Raw genomic sequence first — 22905 nt, 5'->3', positions numbered from 1 at the left:
TTATTGGAAGGATGTCAAAGCTTTGGAGAGGCTACAGAAGAGGTTTACCAGAATGCAACTAGATTAGACATGTGCTAATGTGAGATGCTGAGCAAGCTGTGGAGCGGTGGAGGCTGAGGTAAGATCTGGTGCAGCGGTTCCCAGCCTTTTTTATGCCATGGACCTATACCATGAAGCAAAGTGTCTGTGGATCCCAGGCTGAAAACCCTTGTAATCAAGGTTTATAAGATTTTGACAGGCATAGATAAACAGTATCTTTTTCCCATTGTTGAAATATCTAATACCAGAGGCCATATATTTAAGGTGAGGGAGGGCTGATTTCAAAGGAGATGTGAGGGATAGTTTTTTAAAAAAGCGTGGTGGATGTAGAGACAGGTACGTTAGGGCCTTTAAAGACGTTCAAATTGCCACATGAATGTGAGGAAAATGGAAGGATATGGACTTTTAGGCAGATGAAATTAGTTTAGTTAGCTAGTTAGTTAATAATTTAATTGGTTCAGCAGAACTTTGTGGGCTGAAGGACCTGTTCCTGTGCTGTACTGGTTTATGTACTAAATAATTGTGTGATTAATTTCTAAAATAATTATTGACAGATTTAAGGCTTAAGTTACTTCTCACTTTTCAGGTCAGAGTAAACAAAGAACAGGAACATTTCCTCATTATTCCCAAGGGCCTTTCTTATTCTGAGGCCACAGCTTCAAATCTTGTAAGTTTGCATGCATTATTTGTTTATCTGTATCTATTCCCGTGTTAAAATCTAAGAGCTACTATCTCTTTGAGATAAACATGAGCCTTATCAGCCTTTGTGCAATAGATCTTGTAGAAACCTTTTGAAAGATGAAGAGTATTCATGCCAGTGTGAACTCCTTACTTAAAAGGCCAGGTAATCCTGTTTTAGCAGAACTGCCGAATTTTGAGAGTGCAAATTAGATGTCACATTTGCAACATTGCAATAATCAGAAGTGCTTCAGTGGAAGTGAAGCATGGATACTGCCTGAACCTCTGAGTTCCTTAAGCATTTTGTATATTATGATTTTTTTTTTGAAACTAATGGCACTTTTTGTTTTGAAGAATCTGTAAAACTATAGAACTAATCAAAGGTGTACTGTCCTGGAAATAAAAAAAAGTTCTTTCATTTGTTTGTTCAATTGCTAATCAACTGAAACATTTTATAATTAAACAATTTCAGTACATTTTTCCTCACACAGCAACTTGATAAAAACAATCGGTGTTTTCAGTGTGAACTAGGAAAAGAGGAAAATGCAGTACTTTTAGTTAAAATCCTTAACAAAAAAAATTGTTCTACTCACATGTAAAATCAATATTTGTATGTGTGGCACAATAAGACTGTTGTAAGGAATTCTATTTGAAGCTGCCTTTGTAATCTAGTCCAACATGTATTTACATCTGTTACTGAGGAGAGGGAGACAACAGAGCACTTGAAATGCAGTTGGAGAATTTACACCTGCTGCAGTTATTAAGTAATTCTTTATTAAGTTAATCAACCATATTTCAATGTAACTGGCACTTAGTATATCATACTGCAGATCTGGTTAATATTCCATAATATTGATGTAGTTCAACCTTCGAAGTAAATTTATTTTCAAAATACATGTGTCACAATATACATCTCTGCAATTAATTTTCTTGTGGACATTCACAGTAGATACAAAGAAACACCATAGAATCAGTGAAAAACCGCACACAAGAAAAGTTCAGTGTTGGAGTGAGTGAAGTTATCCCCCACCGGTTCAGGAACCTGATGGTTGAGGGTATTAAGTGTTCCTGAACATAGTAATGTGGGTCCTGAAGCTCTTGTACCTCCTTCCCGGTGGTAAAAATGAGAACGGAGCATGGCCTGGACAGTGGGGTTCTTTGATGGATGCTGCTTTCGTGCAACACAGTTCCTTGTAGATGTGCTTACTGGCTGTGAGTGCTTTACCAGTGATGGACTGGGCTGTATCCACTGCTTTTTTTAGGCTTTTCCATTTAAGGGCATTGATGTTTCCATCCCTTTGTAAGGGCTCCTTAATTTCACTAGGCAGAACTCACCCAGGCTGTTAAGGGTCAAGTTGCCATTTGTTTGCTGGAGAATAAAGTGTACGTTAGAAGTAACTGCGCTCATGTTGATTTTTGTCGATACGCCTGCACCTTCCTATTCCAATTTCATGCAGTGATACAACCTATCAGTATACTCTCCACTTCTATTGGATGACATGCAAACCTTCACAAACTTCTAAGTAAGAGGAGGCACTGCTGTGCTTTCTTTGTAATGGCACTTGCATGCTGGACTCAGAACAGATTCTCTGAAACAATGCTGAGGAATTTAAAGTTGCTCACATTCACCTCTGATCCCCTGAGGGCTGGCTCATGGAACTCCAGTTTCCTCCTGGAGTCAATAACCAGCTCCCTGAACCTGCTGACGTTGAGTGAGAGGTTGTTGTGGCACCATTCAGCCAGATTTTCAATCATCCTCCTACACATGTATATGCAGTTTTGTCACCACCTTTGATTTGGCTAATGACAGTGGTGTCACCAGCAAAATTAAATATGACTGTGAGGCTAAGCACAGCTTCAATGCTATAAGTTCAAAGCAAGTAGAGCACACAGCCTTGTGGTGCACCTGTACTGATGTAGGTTATGGGGGTTGCCAATCTAAATTGACTGGGATCTGCAAATGAAGTAATCGAGGATCCAATTGCACAAGGAGGTATTGAAGGGATTATAGTATTGGATGTAGAGCTGTAGTCAATGAAGAGCAAGCTGATGTATGCATCTTTACTGTCAAGGTGTTCCAGGGTTAAATGAAGAACCAATAAAAAGGCATTTGCTGACCTGTTGTGACAGTAGGCAAACTGGAGCAGATCCAAGTTGCACTTCAGGCAGGAGTTGATAAGTTTCATCAACTTCTCAAAACATTTCATCCTAGTGGATGTGAGTACTACTTGATCACTTGAAGCAGGTTACCATATTCTTTTTACTTGAAGCAGGTGTGTACCTTAAACTGCTGAAGTGAAAGGTTAAAGATATCAGTGAGCATTCCAGCCAGTTGATCAGCACAGATCTTCACTACCGAGCTGGGTACCCAGTGTGGCCAGACGCTTTCAATAGGTTCACCTTCCTAAAAGATGCTCCCATGTCAGCCTCAGAGTCTGAGGTCACTGGGTTGTCAGGCTGTGGGAGTCTGTGATAGTGCCTCCATGTTTTGTCAGTCAAACTGAGAATAAAAGGCATGGAGCTCCTCTAGTAGCAGATCCTTATTGCTTGGTTTTACTTTATAGGAGATAATAGCATTAAAGCCCTGCCACAGCTGTCGAGCATCATTCCGTGGTTTCACTTTGGTCCGGAATTGCCACTTTGTATGCAAGATGGCTTTCTGGAGGTTGTACCTGGAGCGTTTGTACCTGACTGCCACTGATCTGTCCTCAGCAGTTTGTGGATGTGAGTGAGTGAGTGTGGTTCATTTAGGTCTTCTGGTTGGGAAAGACTCTAAATTATTTTGTGGGGGCACATTTGTCCACGATTGACTTTATAAAGTCTCTGACAACCATGGCATATTCGTTCAGATGCCCTGAGTCCTTGAATGTAGGCCAGTTCAGAGTAAATTTTAACAAGAATACATATATGTCACCACATAAAACCCTGAGATTCTTTTTCCTGTGGGCATACTCAGCAAATCTATAGAATACTAACTATAACCAATATCAATGAGAGGTCAAGTAGAGCATAGAAGATGACAAACTGTTCAAATGCGAATATAAATAAATAGCAATATATACGAAGAGCATGAAGTAAGAAGATCAAGAGTCCTTAAAGTGAGATCATTAGTTGTGGGAACATCTCAAAAAAGGAATGTAGTTATTCTCTTTTGTTCAAGAATCTGATGGTTAAGGGGTAGTAATTGAACTTGAACCTGGAGGTGCAAGTCCTAGGCTTGCTTGTACCTTCTACCTGATGGCAGCGGCTAGAAAAGAGCATAGCCTGGGTGGTGAGGATCTTTGAAGATGGATGTTGCTTTCCTACAACAGTGTTTCATGTAGATGTGCTCAGTGGTTGGGCAGGCTTTACCTCTGAAGTACTGGGCCGAATCCACTACTTTTTTTGTAGGATTTTCCTTTCAAAGACATTAGTGTCCCCATACCAGCCAGTTAATACACTTTTCACTTCACATCTATAGAAGTTTATCAAAGTTTATGATGTCATGCTGAATCTCTGCAGACTCTTGATGAAGTAGAGGTGCTGTTGTGCTTTCTTTGAAATTAGTTATATAATGGGTCCAGACCAGGTGCTCTGAAATAATGACACCCAGGAATTTAAAGTTACTGATATTCTCCAGTGTGGGCACGTGGCCAAGTGTTTAAGGCGTTCGACTAGCGATCTGGAGGTCATGAGTTCGAGCCCCAGCTGAGGCAGCGTGTTGTGTCCTTGAGCAAGGCACTTAATCACACATTGCTCTACGACGACACTGGTGCCAAGCTGTATGGGTCCTAATGCCCTCCCCTTGGACAACATCAGTGTCATGGAGAGGGGAGACTTGCAGCATGAGCAACTGCTGGTCTTCCATACAACCTTGCCCAGGCCTGCGCCCTGGAGAGTGAAGACTTTCCAGGCACAGATCCATGGTCTCACAAGACTAACGGATGCCTTTTGACATTCTGCATGTCTGATCCTCTGATGAGGATTGGCTAATGGACCTCCTGGTTTCCCCCTCCTGAAGTCAATAATCAGTTCCTTGGTCTTGCTGACATTGAGTGAGAGATTGTTAATATGACACCACACAGCCAAATTTTCTTTCTCTCCCTCCTGCATGCTGATTCATCACTAACTTTGATTCAGTCAACAGCCAGTTGGAATATGATGTTGGAGCTGTATTTGGCCACACAGTCATAGATCTAAAGGAGTAGAGCAGAGGGCTAAGCACACAGCCCTGTGGTACACCTGTGCCGATGGAGATCTGGGATCCAATTGCACAAAAAGGTATTGAGGCCCAGGTCTTGGATTTGTGTACTTCGTCCGGATTGCATGCTTTCCTTGGATTCACCCTCTTGAAAGCAGCCCGCATGTCATCTTCAGATACTGAGTCCAAAGGATCATCAGGAGATGTGGACGTGCGCAATGTTCCTCCATGTTCTGACAGTCAAAGTGAACACAGAAGGCATTGACCTCATCTGAAAGCGAAGGTCTGCTGTCCCCCATGTCACTTGATTTAACTTTTTAGAGGTTATACCATTCAAACCCTGCCACAGCTGTCGAGTATCCAGGATCTCCTCTTCACCCATGAGATGACTTTCTGGAGATCATACCTGCACCACTTGTAGCATCCTTGATCTCTAGACTTGAATGCCTCTGATCTGCTCTCAGCTAATTTTGGATTTCATGGTTCATTCAGGACTTCTGACTTGGGGGAACCCTGAATGATTGCTCAGGGACACACTTCATCTGCAGCTCTTCTAATTAAGTCTGTTACAACCTTGGTGTAGCCATTCAGCTCCTCAGAAGAGTGCTTGAACACAGCCCACTCCACTGACTCAAAGCAATCCTGTAACTGTTCCTCTGCCTCCCGTGACCACCTCTTGGTTGTTTTAATCTCTGGAGCCTTGCTTTTTTGGCTCTGTCTGTATGCAGGTAATAGGATGACAGTCAAATGGTCTGATTTGCTAAATTGTGGTCTTGACAAGGAGCAATGGGCATACCTTATTATAGCGTAGCAGTGGTCTATAGTGTGTTGGGACCCCTGGTGCTACAGGTTATAAGCTGGTGATAACAGGGCAGGGTTTTCTTCAAACAGGCCTGATTGAAATTTCGGATTATAAAACCGTTGAGATTTGCCTCATCTGCCTCTGATGCAGCAGCCTTGCCCTCAGATCATCAGTTTTGTTTTCCAGCGACTGCATATTTGTCAACACGATGCTGGGTAAAGGAAGCCTCATCCCTTTGCGTTTCAGCAGTGACTCCAAGCTGTACTGTACTCACTCCTCTGCCTCCTGCAACCACCTCTTTGTTTTCCTTGCTTTTGAAGCCTTGTTCTGTAGTCTTTGTCTGTATACAGGTAGGAAGAGAACAGCCAGATCATCAGATTTCCCTGATGTCTAGGTGGCTTTGAGTCTGACATTTATTTTAACAGCTGCTTTAAAGCAAAATAGCCCCAAATCTTGTTTCTCTGTTTCAGTTTCATTGAACCTGAAAGAGTGTTTGTGTTAAGTTTGCAAGTTGCTCTAAATGTAATGTATGTAATGAATGCAATGTATGTGGTAGTATCACAATGGGAAATTGAGATAATCCTTCATAATTGTGAAACAAACACAAAAGAAAATAGAAGCTCATTATCAAAAGTGCATTATTTTGTCGTGAATAATAAAGATTTGAAATGATGGGGAAAAGGATTAGAATTTATTGAAAATCTTACATCCATCCCACAATATGAGGGAGTAAAAATCTTTGCGTTATGACTCTGTTGCAATGTACAGACATGTGAATTTAAAAGTCTAATGGCTTGTGGAAAGAAGCTGTACTGTAGGCTGTTGGTCCTGATTTTAATGATGCGGTAGCGTTTGCCAGACAAAAGCACCTGAAACAGTTTATGGTGGGGTGACTGGTGTCCTATATGATCTTCCACGCCTTCTTTCTGCACCTGCTACTATAAGTATCCTCAATGGAGGGAAGTTCACGTCCACAGATGCGTTGGGCTGTCCATACCACTCTCTGCAGTGCCTAGCCGATCAAGATTGTTGCAGTTCCCGTACCAGGCATGATACAGCCAGCCAGTCTGCTGTCAGTGGTGCCCCGTAGAAGGTCTTGAGGATTTGGTGGCCCATGCCAAACTTCTTCGGTCACTTGAGGTGGAAGAGATGTTGTTGTGCTTTTATTGTCACAACTCCAGTGTGTACAGTCCAGGTGAGATCATCAGTGATGCATACACTGAGGAACTTGACACCACTCACCCTCTCAAGTGCCGATCCATTGATGTTGATCTCTGTTCCTCCTGTATTCCACAATCAATTCTTTGGCTTTTTAGACATTGACGGAGAGTTTGTTATCCTGGCACCACTGTGTCAGGATGTCAACCTCTACTCTGTAGACTGTCTCATTACTGCTAGAAATAAGGCTGATCAAAGTCATGGCATCTGCGAATTTGATCAGCAGATTGGAGCTGTGTGTTACAGCACAGTCGTGGGTGTAAAGGGAGTAGAGAATGGGACTCAAGACACAACTGGGGGGCACCTGCGTTTGGGGGGCAGAGGTGAGGGAGCCCATCCTTACCACCTATCGGCGATCCGATAAGAAGTCTAGGATCCAGCTGCACATGGGGTGCAAGCTGAGGTGTCGGAGCTTCCTGTCAACTCTGGAGAGCATTATGGTGTTGAATGCTGAACTGTAGTCCAGGATCAGCATTCTAACGTATGCATCCCTCTTTTCCAGGTGAGTGAGGACGGTATGTAGTGCTGTGGTGTCATCGGTAGACTAGTTCCATCGGTAGGCGAATGGTAGGGGGTCCAGTGTGGGTCGTAACATGCTGCAGATATAGTCTTTAACCAGCCTCTCAAAGTATTAGCTTATAATTGAGGTGAGTGCGGACACGGCTGCAATCGTTCAGGCATGCTACGTTGGTTTTCTTAGGTACAGGGACAATAATGTACGATTTGAAACAGGAGGGCACTACACACTGGGAGAGGGAGAGATTAAAAATGTCCATAAACTCACCAGCCAGCTGTTCCGCTCATGCTTTGAGGACGTGCCCTGGGATATCGTCTGGCCCCACTGCTTTGCGGCTGTTGACATGTTGGAATGTTCTACGTACCTCAGCCTTGGAGATGACCAAGGTGCAGGCCTGGTTGACGGCTCTCCTCGGGGGTTCAGTCCTATCCACCTCAAATGGAGCGTTAATAAATAAATAAAATGAAATATTAAATTGGCTTGTGCGGGAGCGAGGCAGCAATGTTGGCTGTACTACTGTGTTTCTTCTTGAAGTCTGCGATGCTGTGCAGACCTTGCCATACACTGTGTGTTATTGTCACAGAGTTGTGACTGGATTTTGTCCCTATATTGCCATTTTGCCACCTTGATGGCTCTGTATAAATCATAGTGGCATCTCTTGAGCTCCTGTTGGTCTCTGGAGGCTAAGGCTTTACCCCTTGCGCTGAGAACTATTTATCCAAGGCTTCTGGTTTGGGTAGACCTGGACCGATATTTGTGGAACAGTGTCTTCAGAGCACTTCTAAGTTATGCTTGTGACCACCTCTGTGTATTCGGAGATGTTCTCAGCTCGAAATACCTCCCAGATGACATTATCAAAGCAATCTTGTAATGTTGAGTCTGATTGGTTGGATCAGTAGTGGATAGTTTACACTGTGGCTGCTTCCTGTTTCAATTTCTGCCTGTAGGCATGCAGGAGCAAGATGGAGGCATGGTCAGACTTTCCAAACGGAGGGCAGAGAAGTGCTTTGTAGGCGTTGCGGAAGGGAGACTAGCAGTGGTATGCTTCCTTCCCATGTGCTGACCTCTGTGTTGGCAGAACTTCGGATAAGCTCTGGTCAGCAATGCTAGGTTAAAGTCTCCAGTGATGATGAGAGCAGCCTCTGGCTGTGTGGTTTCATGGATATTGATGGTTTCACAAAGTTCATTAAGAGCCAGGTTGGTATTGGCTTGTGGTGGGCTGTACACAGCTGTAATAATAACATATGTGAATTCTCTAGGTAGGCAGAAAGGTTGACATAGCACTATAAGGTATTATACCTTACCGGGGAGCAAAAGGATCTGATGTTGTGCGCGCTACCTGGGTTGCACCAAGCATTGTTCACCATGAAATATCCTTCCCCCACCTTTACTTTTCCCAGAGGTCTTTAGACCTGTCTGCTCGGAACATAGAGAACCCAGTGGGTTCGATGGCTTGATCTGGTATCTCCTCGGACAACCAGGTTTTGGTAAAGCACAAGATGTTAGTGCTTTGTTTCCCGTCGGTAGGATACTCTGGCTCTCGACTCACAGCTTGTTGTCCAGGCACTGTACGTTGGCCAGGAGTATGCTAGGCAGCAGTGGCCAATTTGCGCACCGTCTTAACCTAACCGAGACACCAGCTGCTCTTCTTCATCTTCAGTGACGTTTCCTCAGTAATGCCAGTGTGGTAATGAACCTCCCATGGTTCGTGTGAGCAAGGGGTCCCAGTGGTAGAAAGGTGGAAGTGGTAGCTGTGTGGAACGAGCTTCCAGCAGAAGTGGTAGAGGCAGGTTCAATACTGTCATTTAAATTAAAATTGGATAGTCCAATGAACAGGAAAGGAATGGAGGGTTATGCGTTGAGTGCAGGTCGGTGGGACTAGGTGAGAGTAAGCGTTCGGCATGGACTAGAAGGGCCGAGATGGCCTGTTACCGTGCTATAATTGTTATATGGTTAAGGTGCCATGTTATGATTGAATGCCGTCTTTCCAATGTTCAAAAGAGTCAATTGACCATACCTGATGTGACTTTCAGCTTCTTGTAAGAGAAGTGCAGAAAGAAGTAGAGAGATGAGCAGAAAATTACAATACCAATTCGGAGGACACAACGTTGTTGCCGTACACTGCGCCATCTTGACAGTAATTTGTGTGTGTTAACTTTTCATTTCTGAAGTGACTACACATTTTTGCATTTGTAACTGACCCATTCTTCCTGGAGATTTCTTTTGGCTTCTGGTGATAGAATAAAGTTGTGGACTGACTTGTACATTTTGCTTAGTTTAGATTGTTCCTTGGTCTTCAGGTTGAGTGAACTTTGTCATTTAACCCAGGGGTCCCCAACCTTTTTTGCACTGCGGACCGGTTTAATATTGACAATATTCTTGCAGACCGGCCCACCAGGGTGGGGGTGAGGGGGAGGGGGTAGGGTTGCCAACGGACAAGAGTAGCAGTCAAATACGTTGTTTACCCTGAGAAAAACTACAATGACCATGAAGCCTTGCGTGGGCACCAGTGCGTATGCGTGAACTTGCCGATTTTTCCCTACAAATCGCTTTTGCCGATTCTGTTCAGCGGGGGGGGGTGGCGGCGGGTGTTAATCATGACCGGAATATAGGTGATAAGTGGCTAATACACTCAATTTCATTTCTAAAAGGGTTTATCTAACAAATTTAATATTAAATGCACAGCGCATATTTTCCTCGCATGAATATACCGATAAGTCAATTATCAGGTGAGGACAGGGGAGCTTGAAGTAAGTGTTGAACGAACTTCCAGTAGAAGTGGTCGAGGCAGGTTCAATGTTGTCATTTAAAGTTAAATTGGATAGGTATATGGACAGGAAAGGAATGGAGGGTTATGGGCTGAGAGTAGGTCGGTGGGACTAGGTGAGAGTAAGAGTTCGGCATGGACTAGAAGGGCCGAGATCGCCTGTTTCCGTGCTGTAATTTTTATATGGTTATATAAGTAAGTCAATAGCATCATAACATTTTAAGTAACGTTTGGATATTATACACACACAGGACATATTTTCCCCATATGAACATATAAAATCATTGCAACACACCAATATCACTGAATCAGTGGGAGCCCTGGGCTTGTTTTCCTGCAACAAAACTGTCCCATTGAGGGGTGATGGGAGACAGCGATACTCGAAGGGGGTTCCTTATGTCCAGTCTATTCCGCAATTTGGTTTTCGTTGCATTCATTGCAGAGATATGTTGGAAATGGAAGCAGCGTTTTCAGTGCTTTAGTGGCTATCTCAGGATATTCAGCCTTGACTTTGATCCAGAATGCCGGCAGAGATGTTATGTCAAACATACTTTTCAGCCCGCCGTCATTTGCAAGCTCGAGGAGTTGATCTCCTTCCCACGCTGACACGGATGACGCGTGCGTTCAAGTTCAACTGTGCATGACAGGGAATGAGGAAAGGTGAAGCTGACTCATATCGCCAAATCATATCGTTCCCTCGCGGCTCAGTAGCACATGCTTTGTGGCCCGGTACCGGTCGGCGGCCCAGTGGTTGGGGACCGCTGATTTAACCACATAAGTATATATAATATATATAGGAACGAGACAACATTTCTTCAAACCAGGGTGAAAAACACAACACACAATAACTTAAGAAGTAAGGATAAAATCTACAGATGAATCACACAAATATCAAACTAAAATGCATTAATATTAAATAGAACAGATTAACCAGTGACCCATTGGCTATGATGTGGCCGGGAGTTCAGAAGCCTAATGGCCTGGGGGAAGAAATTGTTTCTCATTCAGACTGTTCCTGTCTTTATACAACAGAATCTCCTGCCTGATGGTAGAAAGTCAAAGAGAATGCTGGATGGATGGGTGCGATCCTTAATAATACTAAGGACTCTGTGTATACAGTGATTCTGATAAATGTCCCTGATGGATGGTAGGGAGGCCCCTATGATCCTCTCAGCCGTTCTCACAGTCTGTTGTAGGAACTTCAGGTCTGATGCTCAACTGCTCCCATAATAAATGGAGATGCAGCTTGTGAGGATGCACTCAACGGTGCTCCTGTAAAACATAGTGGGTGGGAGCCTTGCTTGCCTCAATCTTAGGAAGTGGAGGCACTGTGGTGCCTTGTTCAAGGAGGTTATGTGAACTTGGTGCATTTAACTCACTGTATTCGCAGAGGGGTTGGTTTGTTTGCACCTTCCTGAAGTCCACAATGAATTCCTTTGTCTTCTCCATGAGTAAGAGGTTGTTGCTATGGACCACTCAGCCAGATACTCAACCTCCCTCCCAAATGCTGATTCATCACCTTTGGTTCTGTCTGCAACAGTGAAGTCATCAGCAAACTTAAATATGGCATTGGAGCTGTGCTCGTCAGAGGATCAGAGGTGGAGAGAGTCAGCAACTTTAAGTTCCTCAGTGTCATTATTTTGGAGGACCAGTCCTGGGCCCAGCATGTAAGTGCAATTGTGAAGCACGGCAGCACCTCTACTTGGAGTGTGCAAGGATTCGGCATGATCGACTTTTATAGATGTATGTTGGAGAGTATGTTGGCTGCGTCATAGCCTGGTCTGGAAACACCAGTGCCTTTGAATGGAAAATCCTCCAGAAAGTAGTGCCTACAACCCAGTCCATCACGGGTAAAGCCCTCCCCATCACTAAGCATATCTGCATAGAGCACTGTCGTGGGAAAGCAGCATCCATCGTTAAGGACCCCACCGCCTGGGATGTGCTCTCTTCTCACTGCTGCCATCAGGAAGCAGGTACAGGAGCCTTAGGATTCACACCACCAGGTTCAGGAACAATTATTACCTCTCAACCATCAGGTTCTTGAACCAATGGGGATAAATTCACTCAATGAAATGTTGCCACAACCTCTGCACCCACTATCAAGGACTCTTCATCTTGTATTCTCAATTTTTATTTATTATTATTATTTCTCTTTGTATTTGCAGTTTGTTATCTTTGACACATTAGTTGAAAACCCAAGTTCATGTGGTCTTTTATTGATTCTGTTATGGCTATTATTCTATGTTTTGTGTATGCCTGCAAGAAAATAAATCTCAGGGTTGTATATGGCGACATAAGTGTACTTTGATAATAATTTACTTCGTACTTTTTATTTTTAATCTTGGGATGCTGTTCAAAAGTCTGGAGGCAAAAAAACTGCTTAAATATTCTAAAAGATGTAGCTTGTTTGCAGCACCTAGCACAAGAAGCCAGTCTTTGATCTTAATTTTATATGGCCAGAATTATAAATATTAACCTCAATGTTATTTTCCATCACATGTAAATAGGTGAAAGTTAATATACTGGGTGAAGTAGTGGACCAGGGGAGTACAAATCTGCAAATCAACCAAGCATCATTCAGCCCACATGCAGCCATCTATGCAACACGCCCTGATATCAGATGTGCAATCCATCTACACACACCAGCCACCGCTGCTGTAAGTATTTCATTTTTCTTGTAAACCTTGTAGTTTTTTCAAATGCAGTTAATGAAAGTTACTTCATTTTTATTAAATCACAGGTCTCAACCATGAAATGTGGTATCTTGCCAATATCCCAAGAAGCCTTGATTGCAGGTGATGTTGCATATTACGACTATCATGGTTCACTTGATGAACAGTGTGACCGAATTCAGCTGCAGAAGTGTTTAGGCACTGCTTGTAAGGTAAGGTTGCAGTTCCTCTTATAAGTGCTCAAAAGATGCAAGCAATGAATCATTCTGGCTTTTATGTTATATGTATATGTTACTTTGGCCTCCCTTGCTATTGTTCCATATTCTTTCCTTCTCACACACATTGAATAACATTAATGCAGAAATAACTGAGAAGATTCCAGATTCATTCTTTGAACTCTTCTCAGCCTGGTCTTAATTGCCAGAAGCAATTATCATTGGCATTTGTCATGAAATTTGTTGTTTTGTGGTAGCAGTACAGTGTAATACATAAAACAGAGAGTGGATTCCAGTTAATTGGGCTGTTGGTTCATCAGGGCAGCTGCTTATTTAGAACAACACTTCACAAAAAAACAAAAACTAATCAAGAAAATAGCTGGGATTCCCTTCAACACACAAAATGTTGGAGGAACTCAGCAGGCCAGGCAGCACCTATGGAAAAGAGTAAACAGTCGATGTTCCCGTCCAAGACCCTTCTTTCCCAATGAAGGGTCTCAGCCCGAAATGTCGACTGTTTACTCTTTTCCATAGATGCTGCCTGGCCTGCTGAGTTCCTCCACTATTTTGTGTGTGTTGCTTGGATTTCCAGCATCTGCAGATTTTCTCATCTGAGGGATTCCCTTCATTTATTTGGGATACTAGCTGCTTAATTAGGGCAGGAGATTGTTGCCAACGAGTTTCTAACTAACATCAGTCTCGTGCACTTGTGTGGCTGTTACACACAACACTGCTTGGAGCAACACACACAAAATGCTGGTGGAACACAGCAGGCCAGGCAGTATCTCTAGGAAGAGGTACATTTCAGTCTGAGACCCTTCGTCCAGACCCTGCTTGGAGCAATCTGTTTTTAACTAGCATCAACTGAATGTGTTTGTGTTCAAAAGGCAGTGATTTTTCTCACTGGTTGCATTCAATAAGCACGAAGACAATTCAGAACTGTTTTGCTCTGAGGTTTCAAGCATTCAGGCTTCCAGATGCCAGAAATGTCCGGGAGCGAAAATGGAATTATTTTGCTACTTCCAACAAATTAGAAACTATGAAGAATTTAAAGGTGTCGACAATCACCTTGAATGTTAAAATGAGAATGAAGATTTGGAGAACACAATTGTCAGCAGCATTGTATGAAGGCAATCCATTATCTGCACTAGTTTTCTGTGCTGATTTTGTTCATTTACAGTAAAAAAAAAAGAGATGCGGATGAATTTCTCCGTTGATGAGTATTAGGAACTACATAATAGTTTTATAGTACTGCAAAAGTATTGTTAGTGTTCTGATTTGTTCTGTACTACATTCAAATACATAATTTGTTACTCAGTCTTTTTCAACAATTTCTTTGAAAGTTTCGTTAATTGGGGCAGCTGATTAATTGGGCCAAAATGTACCATCACAGTGTATTGCAATTCACCAGAATCCACTGTACTCTAAAGTACAATAAGAAGTACATAGTGGTGCTCTGGGGGGGGGGGGGGGAGGGGGCATGCACTAGCCTGCCCAAGCATTCCTAATGACCAGTGCTATTTATTGTTCTTGTGTTAAAATGCTTTCATGGGATTATGGTGGGATGTTCAAGTTCATGTATTCTTACATTGTAGCTTGGGTTATACAGTTATTTGCATGTGTGTTTGTAGGTCACCCTGACTGTAACCAGGGTGTGTAATAATCACCTCCCCGTCTATATGCAGTTAAGTGGGTTTTCTCCCCCTGGTCATAGTGCCTGAACTGTTTTTGTGCTTGTCACAGTAAAAATGGCTGTTCAGTTAAGCGAGCTTTCTTGTATGTCACCATGAACCAAACGGACATCACAGTAATTAAGTACGTGCATACATAGTGAGGTAGTGTTTGTGGGTTTATTGTCTATTCAGAAATCTGATGGTGGGGGGGAACAAGTTATTCCTAAAATGTTGAGTATGTATTTGTGAGCTCCTGTAGTAACTCTCTGATTGTAGTAATGAGAGGAGGGTAATTGTGATAACAGAGGCACCACTTTTGGAATTATCTTTCAAACTGTGGTGCAGAAAATTTAGTTATTTGAAACTGTTCAATTTTGGTACTGAATACCATGGGGCCTAGTTGACCCTTTTGAACTATACTCCACTGTGAGATTGTGTTGAATTATCTTGTAGACTTGTACTGAACAGAAAGAATTTAAGAATTCAAAGAATGCTGTCAATATAGAACTATTTCCGTATGTGTTCCTTTTGAGTAAATGTTTTGCATGTGCAAGATACAGCACAACTTGTGAAATATGATCAGTGATATTATTTCATGAACAGAGTGAAATAACAGTCACGGGATCTTTACAGTGTTGCAACACCCTCTGATGTGGGAGATCATCTTTGTCGTCTTGGAATGTGATAATTTGTAAAGGACATTGTTAATCAATATTGATTAATCTTGGAAAGTCCAGATATCCCTTTATAGAAATAACCCAGTCACAAATCATTTTATCATTTTGTTCAGTTCCCTACGATGTAAAATAAATTGGAAAATGCATTTAAATTCCAAATAGGTTTTTAATGTATTATTAAATTGGCTTCAGTTTTGCTCCTCGTAATTTAATATGGGCATGAATGATGGGCAGCTGGAGAGTAGCTCCATTTATTAGTGTGTGCACCTAAGTATTGTCTCTCCAGTTTCATTAAAATCAAAAGACCAATCCTTCAAGCAGCTGAGTGATACTGATAACAAGACATCTGGTTTGCGATGACTTGTTTTTTCCCCTGGCAAAAAGGGTGTTACTTTTGTTTCCAATCATTGGATTGTAGTAAAATAATCAAGGGGCCCTATTGCTGATTTGGAAATTTTTAGGGCAGGGTGTTTGTTGAAGTGACTTAATTTTTTAAGTTTAAAATGGCTATTATCCCGCAGCTAGTGGGGCCTATCATATGCTTCATCTACATGGAAAAATACATTTGTCTGTATACAGGGTTTATTTTTGAATGCAGAAATATTTTATAATTTACAAAAATGTTACTGCAGACACAGATGTGAGCCTAGAGTCATGCAGTATTGCCCAATATTTTGTGCATGCAAATCCATTGTCATAGGAAAATTTCTAACAGTTGACAAGTCGTTGAGAAATGCAGCACAGGTCACCTGAATATTCTGGTCTTAAGGTATGGTTGATGTCAGTATGGGCATCCGTAACGTGGAGAAGAATGAAAGAACAGTTTTTTGTTTTGATGCACTGTACGTGCAATTTACACTGAAATTTGTTATTTGTAGCAAATCAAATCAGATCAGTGAGGATTGCTCTAGACAGTCCACAAGTGTCACACACTTCTCCTGCCATCACATCATACCATGTCCACAACTCACTAGCCTTAACCGTACGAACTGGAATCAGGCAGGAAACCCTCGAAGTCACAGGAAGAACGTACAAACTCCTTACGGACAGCGGCAGGAATTGAACCCTGATCGTGCTGCTGGCACTGTAAAGCAAAGCACTAACCACGACACTGCTCTGCTGCCCTCAAGCTTACCAGTACTTAACAAGATTGTAAACCTGAATTCAGGAGGAGATTTGGCAACTTGTAAGTAGACTTGGACGATCAGTTGTACAGGAAACTGAAGTTTCTCTGAATGGACGCGAGTACCTATTGTATTCCACTATTGCTTGATATTGGGATGATGCATTATGTGATTGATGCCTGTGCGGAGGTGCATCTGTTTGGATTACCCGAGGAAATCGGTAGTAGCTGAACACTGCACTTGCAAAGGTAATAGGATTAACTTCGGCACAAAACTACTGTGCTGCGCCAATGACTTTTGGGACTGCCTCGTAAAGGAAGCCATTGAAATAAAACTAAAGGAAAAGAATTTTAATGAAGATGAAGGTCTTGCTTGAAGGAAGAACTAGAATTAAATTGTAAATGAGGTGGGAGAGGAGAAACCTGATTGAGTGAGAATTAACCAATCAGGAGGCACGGAATACAGGGGTATAAATATCACCAGACTAGACTTGCCCCGGCATCATCCCTGAAGAAGATGGGAGAGTTTGTCATCAAAACATCAGTTATAATCGATACCTGTACCCGACTGGAATCCCAAAAAGAGTTTATTCGTCATACATGTCAGGAAAGCACTAGAACCTTTAACAGGTAAGGAAGCTTATTAAATATCTGGCTTTACAACTGAAGTTCTGAATGCAAAACCAAGGAAGTTGCATTAAGTCCCCGCTAGTTGGAATATTGTGCTGCAGTGATCATCTCTAATGAGATAATAACACTATTCTTTGTATTTCTGGTCAGATGCTAAATGCATTTCATTGGCTTTGTATCTGTTCTCGGCACAATGACAGTAAAGTTGAATCCAATCTAATCTAATCTAATCTGATAGTCTAACTTTCTGTCCTTGACTTTTAATGATAATGGCATCACTGAGTCTCCTACTGTCAGCATACTGGGTGGTGAGGATCATCATCAACCAGCAACTGAACCGGACTTGCTACTTGAACTGCAATGGGTACAGGGGCACATCAGAAGCTGAATATTTTGTGTGAGGTGACTCAACTCCTGACATAACACACACCCTTCTACAACAGACAGGTCAAGAGCATGATGGAATACTGTCCACTTGCCTGGATGAGTACAGATTCCATGATGAGATTTAATGCTGTCCAGGACAAGATAACCAGCTTGATTGATTGACCATGCATCCATTCATATCCTTCATTGCTAACACAGTGAGTCTACAAAATGTGTAGTTACTCAGCTAAGTTGTTCAAACAGGACCTCTTAGGTCCTTCATCCGGGGCAAAGATAGCAGGGCATGGAAGCATCACCATCTGCAGGTTCTCCTAAACCATCCTCATTTTCAAATACACTGCTAGTTTATCACTTCGTCTAAATCCTAGAACTCCTTGTCCAGCAGCTCTTTAGGTCTACTTTCATTGAGCTCCAAGAAAAATGACTCAACATCACTTTCTCCCAAGGGCAATTAGGATGACCTATAAATATTGGCCTTGCCAGTCTCATCCAGATCCTGAAAAATAAATAGATACTCGTGTACAATTTCAGAAGGTGCATGGTGTAATAACAATAATGAGGAATGGAAGTTCAGGAGATTGGATAGATAAATTGAAAATAGAAAATGCTGTAAATTTAAATCAAATTCTGTATAGAAAGAAATTGAGGCAATGCAAAAAGTGGTTGACCTTTATGTTAGATGGAAGGCGGGCGAGGTGGTGGATGTTGTGTAAGGAGAACAATAGCAATGCCTGTAATAGAGTCAAGGTAAGAGATTGAATGACAGGTGGTTGGTGCTGGTTTAGTGAAGATGATGGAAGCTTGTTAAAGGCAGATGATCTGTCTGGAAGAAATCTAAACAGTCAGCGCCAAACAAAAAGAGAAAGGAGGAGAGAAAAGGTGTTTTCTGAAAGTACTCCTGAAATTGAGATGTAAAGTAGAGAAATAAAGTACTGCAGATGCAGAAACTGTGAAATAAAATCAGGATGCTGCAAATATTTGAGGTCAGACAGCATTTGTTGAAAGAGAAGCAGTTAAAACTTCATGTTGGTGACCTTTCATCAGACCTGACTGGTTCTGATATCAACTGGAAAAACTAGTTATCTGAAATAATTCAATATTAGGACCTGAGAACTGCAATGTGCCAAGTAAAAAGAAGAGACTCTGTTTCTTGAACTTGTAATATTGCAGTGAAGTTCAGTATATGAGGTCAAAGAGCAAAAGGTCAGTCTCAGATGGAAAATCAAACTGGCGGACAACTGGAAGCTAAGGTCACCCATCAGAATGAATGAAGGTATGTTGCTGAGCAGTCGTTTAATCTGTATTTATCTTCTCTGATGTAGAAACCACATGGTGAGTGCTAAATGCAGTTTCTACATCTCTAGAAGCAGGTCAGACAGTATTTTCAACGTCTTCAACCAGAAACATCAGCTGTTTCTCTTTCCACAGATGCTGTCTGACCTGGTAGCTATTTCCTGTACTTTTTTTTAATTTCAGGTTTTCAGGTTAAGGGGCAAGTGATCATCTCTTGTACTTGCATGGGAAGAGGAGCGGGTGTTGATGATGGAGGAATGCATCAGAGTTTCACGAAAGCAAACGTTCCTGCCGAATGTTGAAAGGAGTGGGAAGGACGGAGCTAATGTTTGTCTGGTGACAGTATTATAAACTGAGAATAGGGGATGAAAGAAGTGGGAGGAGTGTAGAAATTAGAATACTTGCAAATGATAACTGTTCTAACTAAGGTAGAAAAGAAACTTGGTTGAGAAAAATGGGACATCTTAAAAGGTCTGGTATGGAAGATGCTTTTATTAGAGATGATGGAGTTTGAGAAACTGGGAAAATGAATAGACTACATGCAGAAAACAATGGCAGGTGATGTGTTAAAGATGGTTGTTGGAATCTGTTGAATAACTTATCCATGAGAAGTTGACAAGGGGAAGAGATGTAACTGTGGGACCAGTTGGAATTTCAGAGTAGAGTGAAAGTTGGCAGTGAAGGTCAGAGCTTTCAATTTCTTTGTGAAAACAGGAAGCAGCAGCAGCATTGATGCACTGGAAAAAGAGGGAAGGGAGAGGATCTAAGTAAAACAGGAAAATAGGATTGTACCACATCTTCCCCAGAGGCAGTCTTCACTTGAGAATGTGGGGCCTCACAGTCATATCTTTGATTTGATTTAAGTTAAAGGATAAACACGAGAAAATACGCAGATGCTGAGCTCCTCCAGCATTTTGTGTGTGTTGCTTAAGTTACAGGATTTGTTTAATGAGAAAGAAAATGTTGGAGGTTGATTGGGTTCTTCCAAAGAAGAGCTGAGGGTCTTGAGCAGAACATGATTTTGCATGATTTAGATGTGAAATGTACCACCTGATTTATCAAATTCTAGAAACTTTCAAAATAGACCTGTACTTTACCATGATTGTCTGAAGAAAAGGCTAGACTTTGAGACTAAATTGAACAGGACTTTGAAAGAGCCAGCACAAGGACAACAGGTCATGTCCTGACCTGAACATTTTGAATTCCTCGATGAGAGTATTCTGAACTTGATTTCCTCCCTCTACTCCCCAATTCCTGCAAAGTATGAGTATTTAAGAACAGTCATTATTTTGATGAATTGGACGGTGAAGATTGGCGTCCTCTCAATAAGAAATCCATAATTTTAGAAAGTAATAAATGTAAAGGATTAAAAAAAAACAATGAAAACTGGGGGTGGGTGAGAGAGACAAGCTGTTATTTTATTTTGATTACCAAGTTAAATTGCAGCTATATGTTTCTTTGGTTGTTGCCATTTTTAATCACTGTTTTACTTTCAGATATTGGTTCTTAGAAACCATGGTGTGATCGCACTTGGTGAGACCATAGAGGAAGCTTTTCACTACATCTACGTTGTTCAATTAGCCTGTGAGATCCAGGTAATCTTAAAAAATATATATACCTACATGTTTATGTGGATGATGAGACATTAGTACAATTACTCTTCTATTCATTTCTGTAATTTACAACGATTATGTCCTGCAAGTGGTGATCAGATCTGGTTGGAAGGGTAAAGTGGAAGGAGCAGTGAAAAAAGTAAGCTTTGTGAGGTGTAGGAGGATCAAAGTGACAGTAGGAAGTTAGGTGTGGGATATTCAGAGGGGTTTAGGCAGGTCAAGAGGATTGAAGGATTCACAGAAGGCTTTGGGTATGGAGCCAGTCGACTCAATCAGAATGGCATCTGAAGTTGGGAAGGTAATAGAAGAGGCCTTGACAGTGCTGGAAGATTGGAGTGGGCTAAGGACGAACAGAAAGGCTTCAACAATAGGGATGGATAGGGTATGTGTCAGGTGGATTGGGAGTTTGGCTAACTTGATGTTACGATTCTGAGACAGAAGCAAGGTGTGTTATTTATGTGTAAGGAGGAAGACTCAGTGAATTAAAGGTAGGTAAGAGAGTGCCTTCACAGCAATCCCAATGCATTAATATGTTGTGAGGGCCCCGATGGCCACTGTTAGTAACATTTTAAACAATTTCAGCAAAGTTCTGCTATGAAATTATTTCCGGATATGTAACGTGTAGAAATTATTTGGATTGCACGAGGATAGGTTCCATCAGGTGAAATCTAGTCCAATTTGTAGAGTGATGTGAAATGGCCCAGAAGTGATTGTTTCACCACAGTGGAAAATCTGTTTTCAGTGGCATATCATGAGGAAAAGCAACAATTAATTTCTTGGTTGTGGGTCCAATGTGGGAGCACAATGTCGCAGCAGTTTCCTGGCAGTTAAAGTGGGAGGACCTGTATCTTGTTGGACCTGGTAGAGGGAAACTATATTCTTTTCAGCAGAGAATAATCATGAGGAACTACGCCAATTGTTAGATATTTTAATTTTCATATTTATAATATGTATTTGTTATTACATTTTCAATCAGAATATTAATAGATTTTAATAGCTTGACACCAGTAAAGCCATTTTCAGGTTTTTGTTTTTTTCTGGGTGGGGCATGTTTTGGCACCCACTGTTATTGTATTTACAAGGTTGTGGGATGAAGCTGGCTTCTATCCATAAGTTCCCACTGGGAGAAATTACATGGGATGAATGGCCAATATTTTTTTGCAATTCAATACAATTGCGGGTGGCAAGTCCATGATTTATTTCTTTAACCCAATTTGAAGAGTTCTCAGGCTACAGTGGATATGTAACACTGTGTTGTGCTATATTGAACTAAAGCCACACGTTCTGTGTATGAAAGCTAGTCCACACTTATTTCAGCCAAGGCTGAGAGGGATCACAAACATGTCCAGTGGTTTAGTGATAGAGCAAAAATAACCTAGAGGCTTTGATTGCCAGTTCCAGTGCATTAATTCCATTCTTTGGAGACTGGTTGAGCAGAATGAACTTGATACTATGTTGCCTTGAGGTGTGATTATTACATTTCATTGCCAAGAACATTTGAGTGTTTATATTGCTGCCTGGCACCATTTGTACCTCAATCCTGTCTTCTCAAGCGCATTCAATTCCGTGATCTCGAAGCCCAACACCCCCAGCACTTTTACAGCTAATTTCAGTAATGTAAAACTCCACCTATTGCTATCAATGCCATATCTTATGATTAATCATTCTTCTATATATTGGTTGACCAGACTAGGAAAGGGCCAAGCTGTGTATTTAATATTTAGGTAGTATTTAAGTAATCTTGTAAGTATGTTGATCAAGCATTCTTGTTCGTTTAAAATACTTCATTATGGATTATATGTATATCTGATTTGCATACATCACCACACGATCACATGATACATGCACATCTCACTTGAAGTAAACATAAAGTTAGACTCTCATTTCTGCACTCCTTTGAATTAGTTTAATGTTTACAAGTTACAAGACATAACATTGGTGATGGGGTATTTTTAAAACAAACCCAAGATGGCTGTTGAAGCACAGCAAAATGTTCAACTTCAAAGAAAAGTGCAGCCAGGAACGGTGAGTTTAAAAACAGCCAGTACATGCAGAGATGGGTCGAGTTTTTTTAAAAGAAGCATAGCACATGTCATTCGGAAGGGAAGGCAGGATCAAGATTTTTTTTTAAAGAAAAGTCAGAAAACAGAAAAATTCAGAGGTTCATAAAGAGCGAGTACTGGATGATCATAAAAACAGAAATGACTGGGTGCATCAAAAAGATCAAAGTTGCTGGTGAACGCAGCAGGCCAGGCAGCATCTGTAGGAAGAGGTGCAGTCGATGTTTCAGGCCGAGACCCTTGGTCAGGACCCCTGACGAAGGGTCTCGGCCTGAAACGTCGACTGCACCTCTTCCTACAGATGCTGCCTGGCCTGCTGCGTTCACCAGCAACTTTGATGTGTGTTGCTTGAATTTCCAGC

The 22905-nt window shown here is 41.7% G+C and overlaps 1 protein-coding gene across 10 annotated transcripts in view; it reads left to right on the top strand.

Moving 5' to 3' along the window:
* The window catches only part of add3a (adducin 3 (gamma) a), a 246688-nt gene that overhangs the window by 163016 nt on the left and 60767 nt on the right, over nucleotides 1-22905 (top strand). For all 10 annotated transcript variants that reach the window (XM_063071246.1, XM_063071242.1, XM_063071248.1 and 7 more), the window contains 4 exons: nucleotides 626-706; nucleotides 12709-12858; nucleotides 12942-13085; nucleotides 20368-20466. In XM_063071246.1, coding sequence (XP_062927316.1) covers nucleotides 626-706; nucleotides 12709-12858; nucleotides 12942-13085; nucleotides 20368-20466 — 474 coding nt within the window. The remainder of the gene's footprint in view (nucleotides 1-625; nucleotides 707-12708; nucleotides 12859-12941; nucleotides 13086-20367; nucleotides 20467-22905) is intronic.

Source organism: Mobula hypostoma, chromosome 19 (assembly GCF_963921235.1).
Source record: "Mobula hypostoma chromosome 19, sMobHyp1.1, whole genome shotgun sequence".
Classification (NCBI taxonomy): Eukaryota; Metazoa; Chordata; class Chondrichthyes; order Myliobatiformes; family Myliobatidae; genus Mobula; species Mobula hypostoma.
This window is presented reverse-complemented; position numbering and strand designations above follow the sequence as displayed.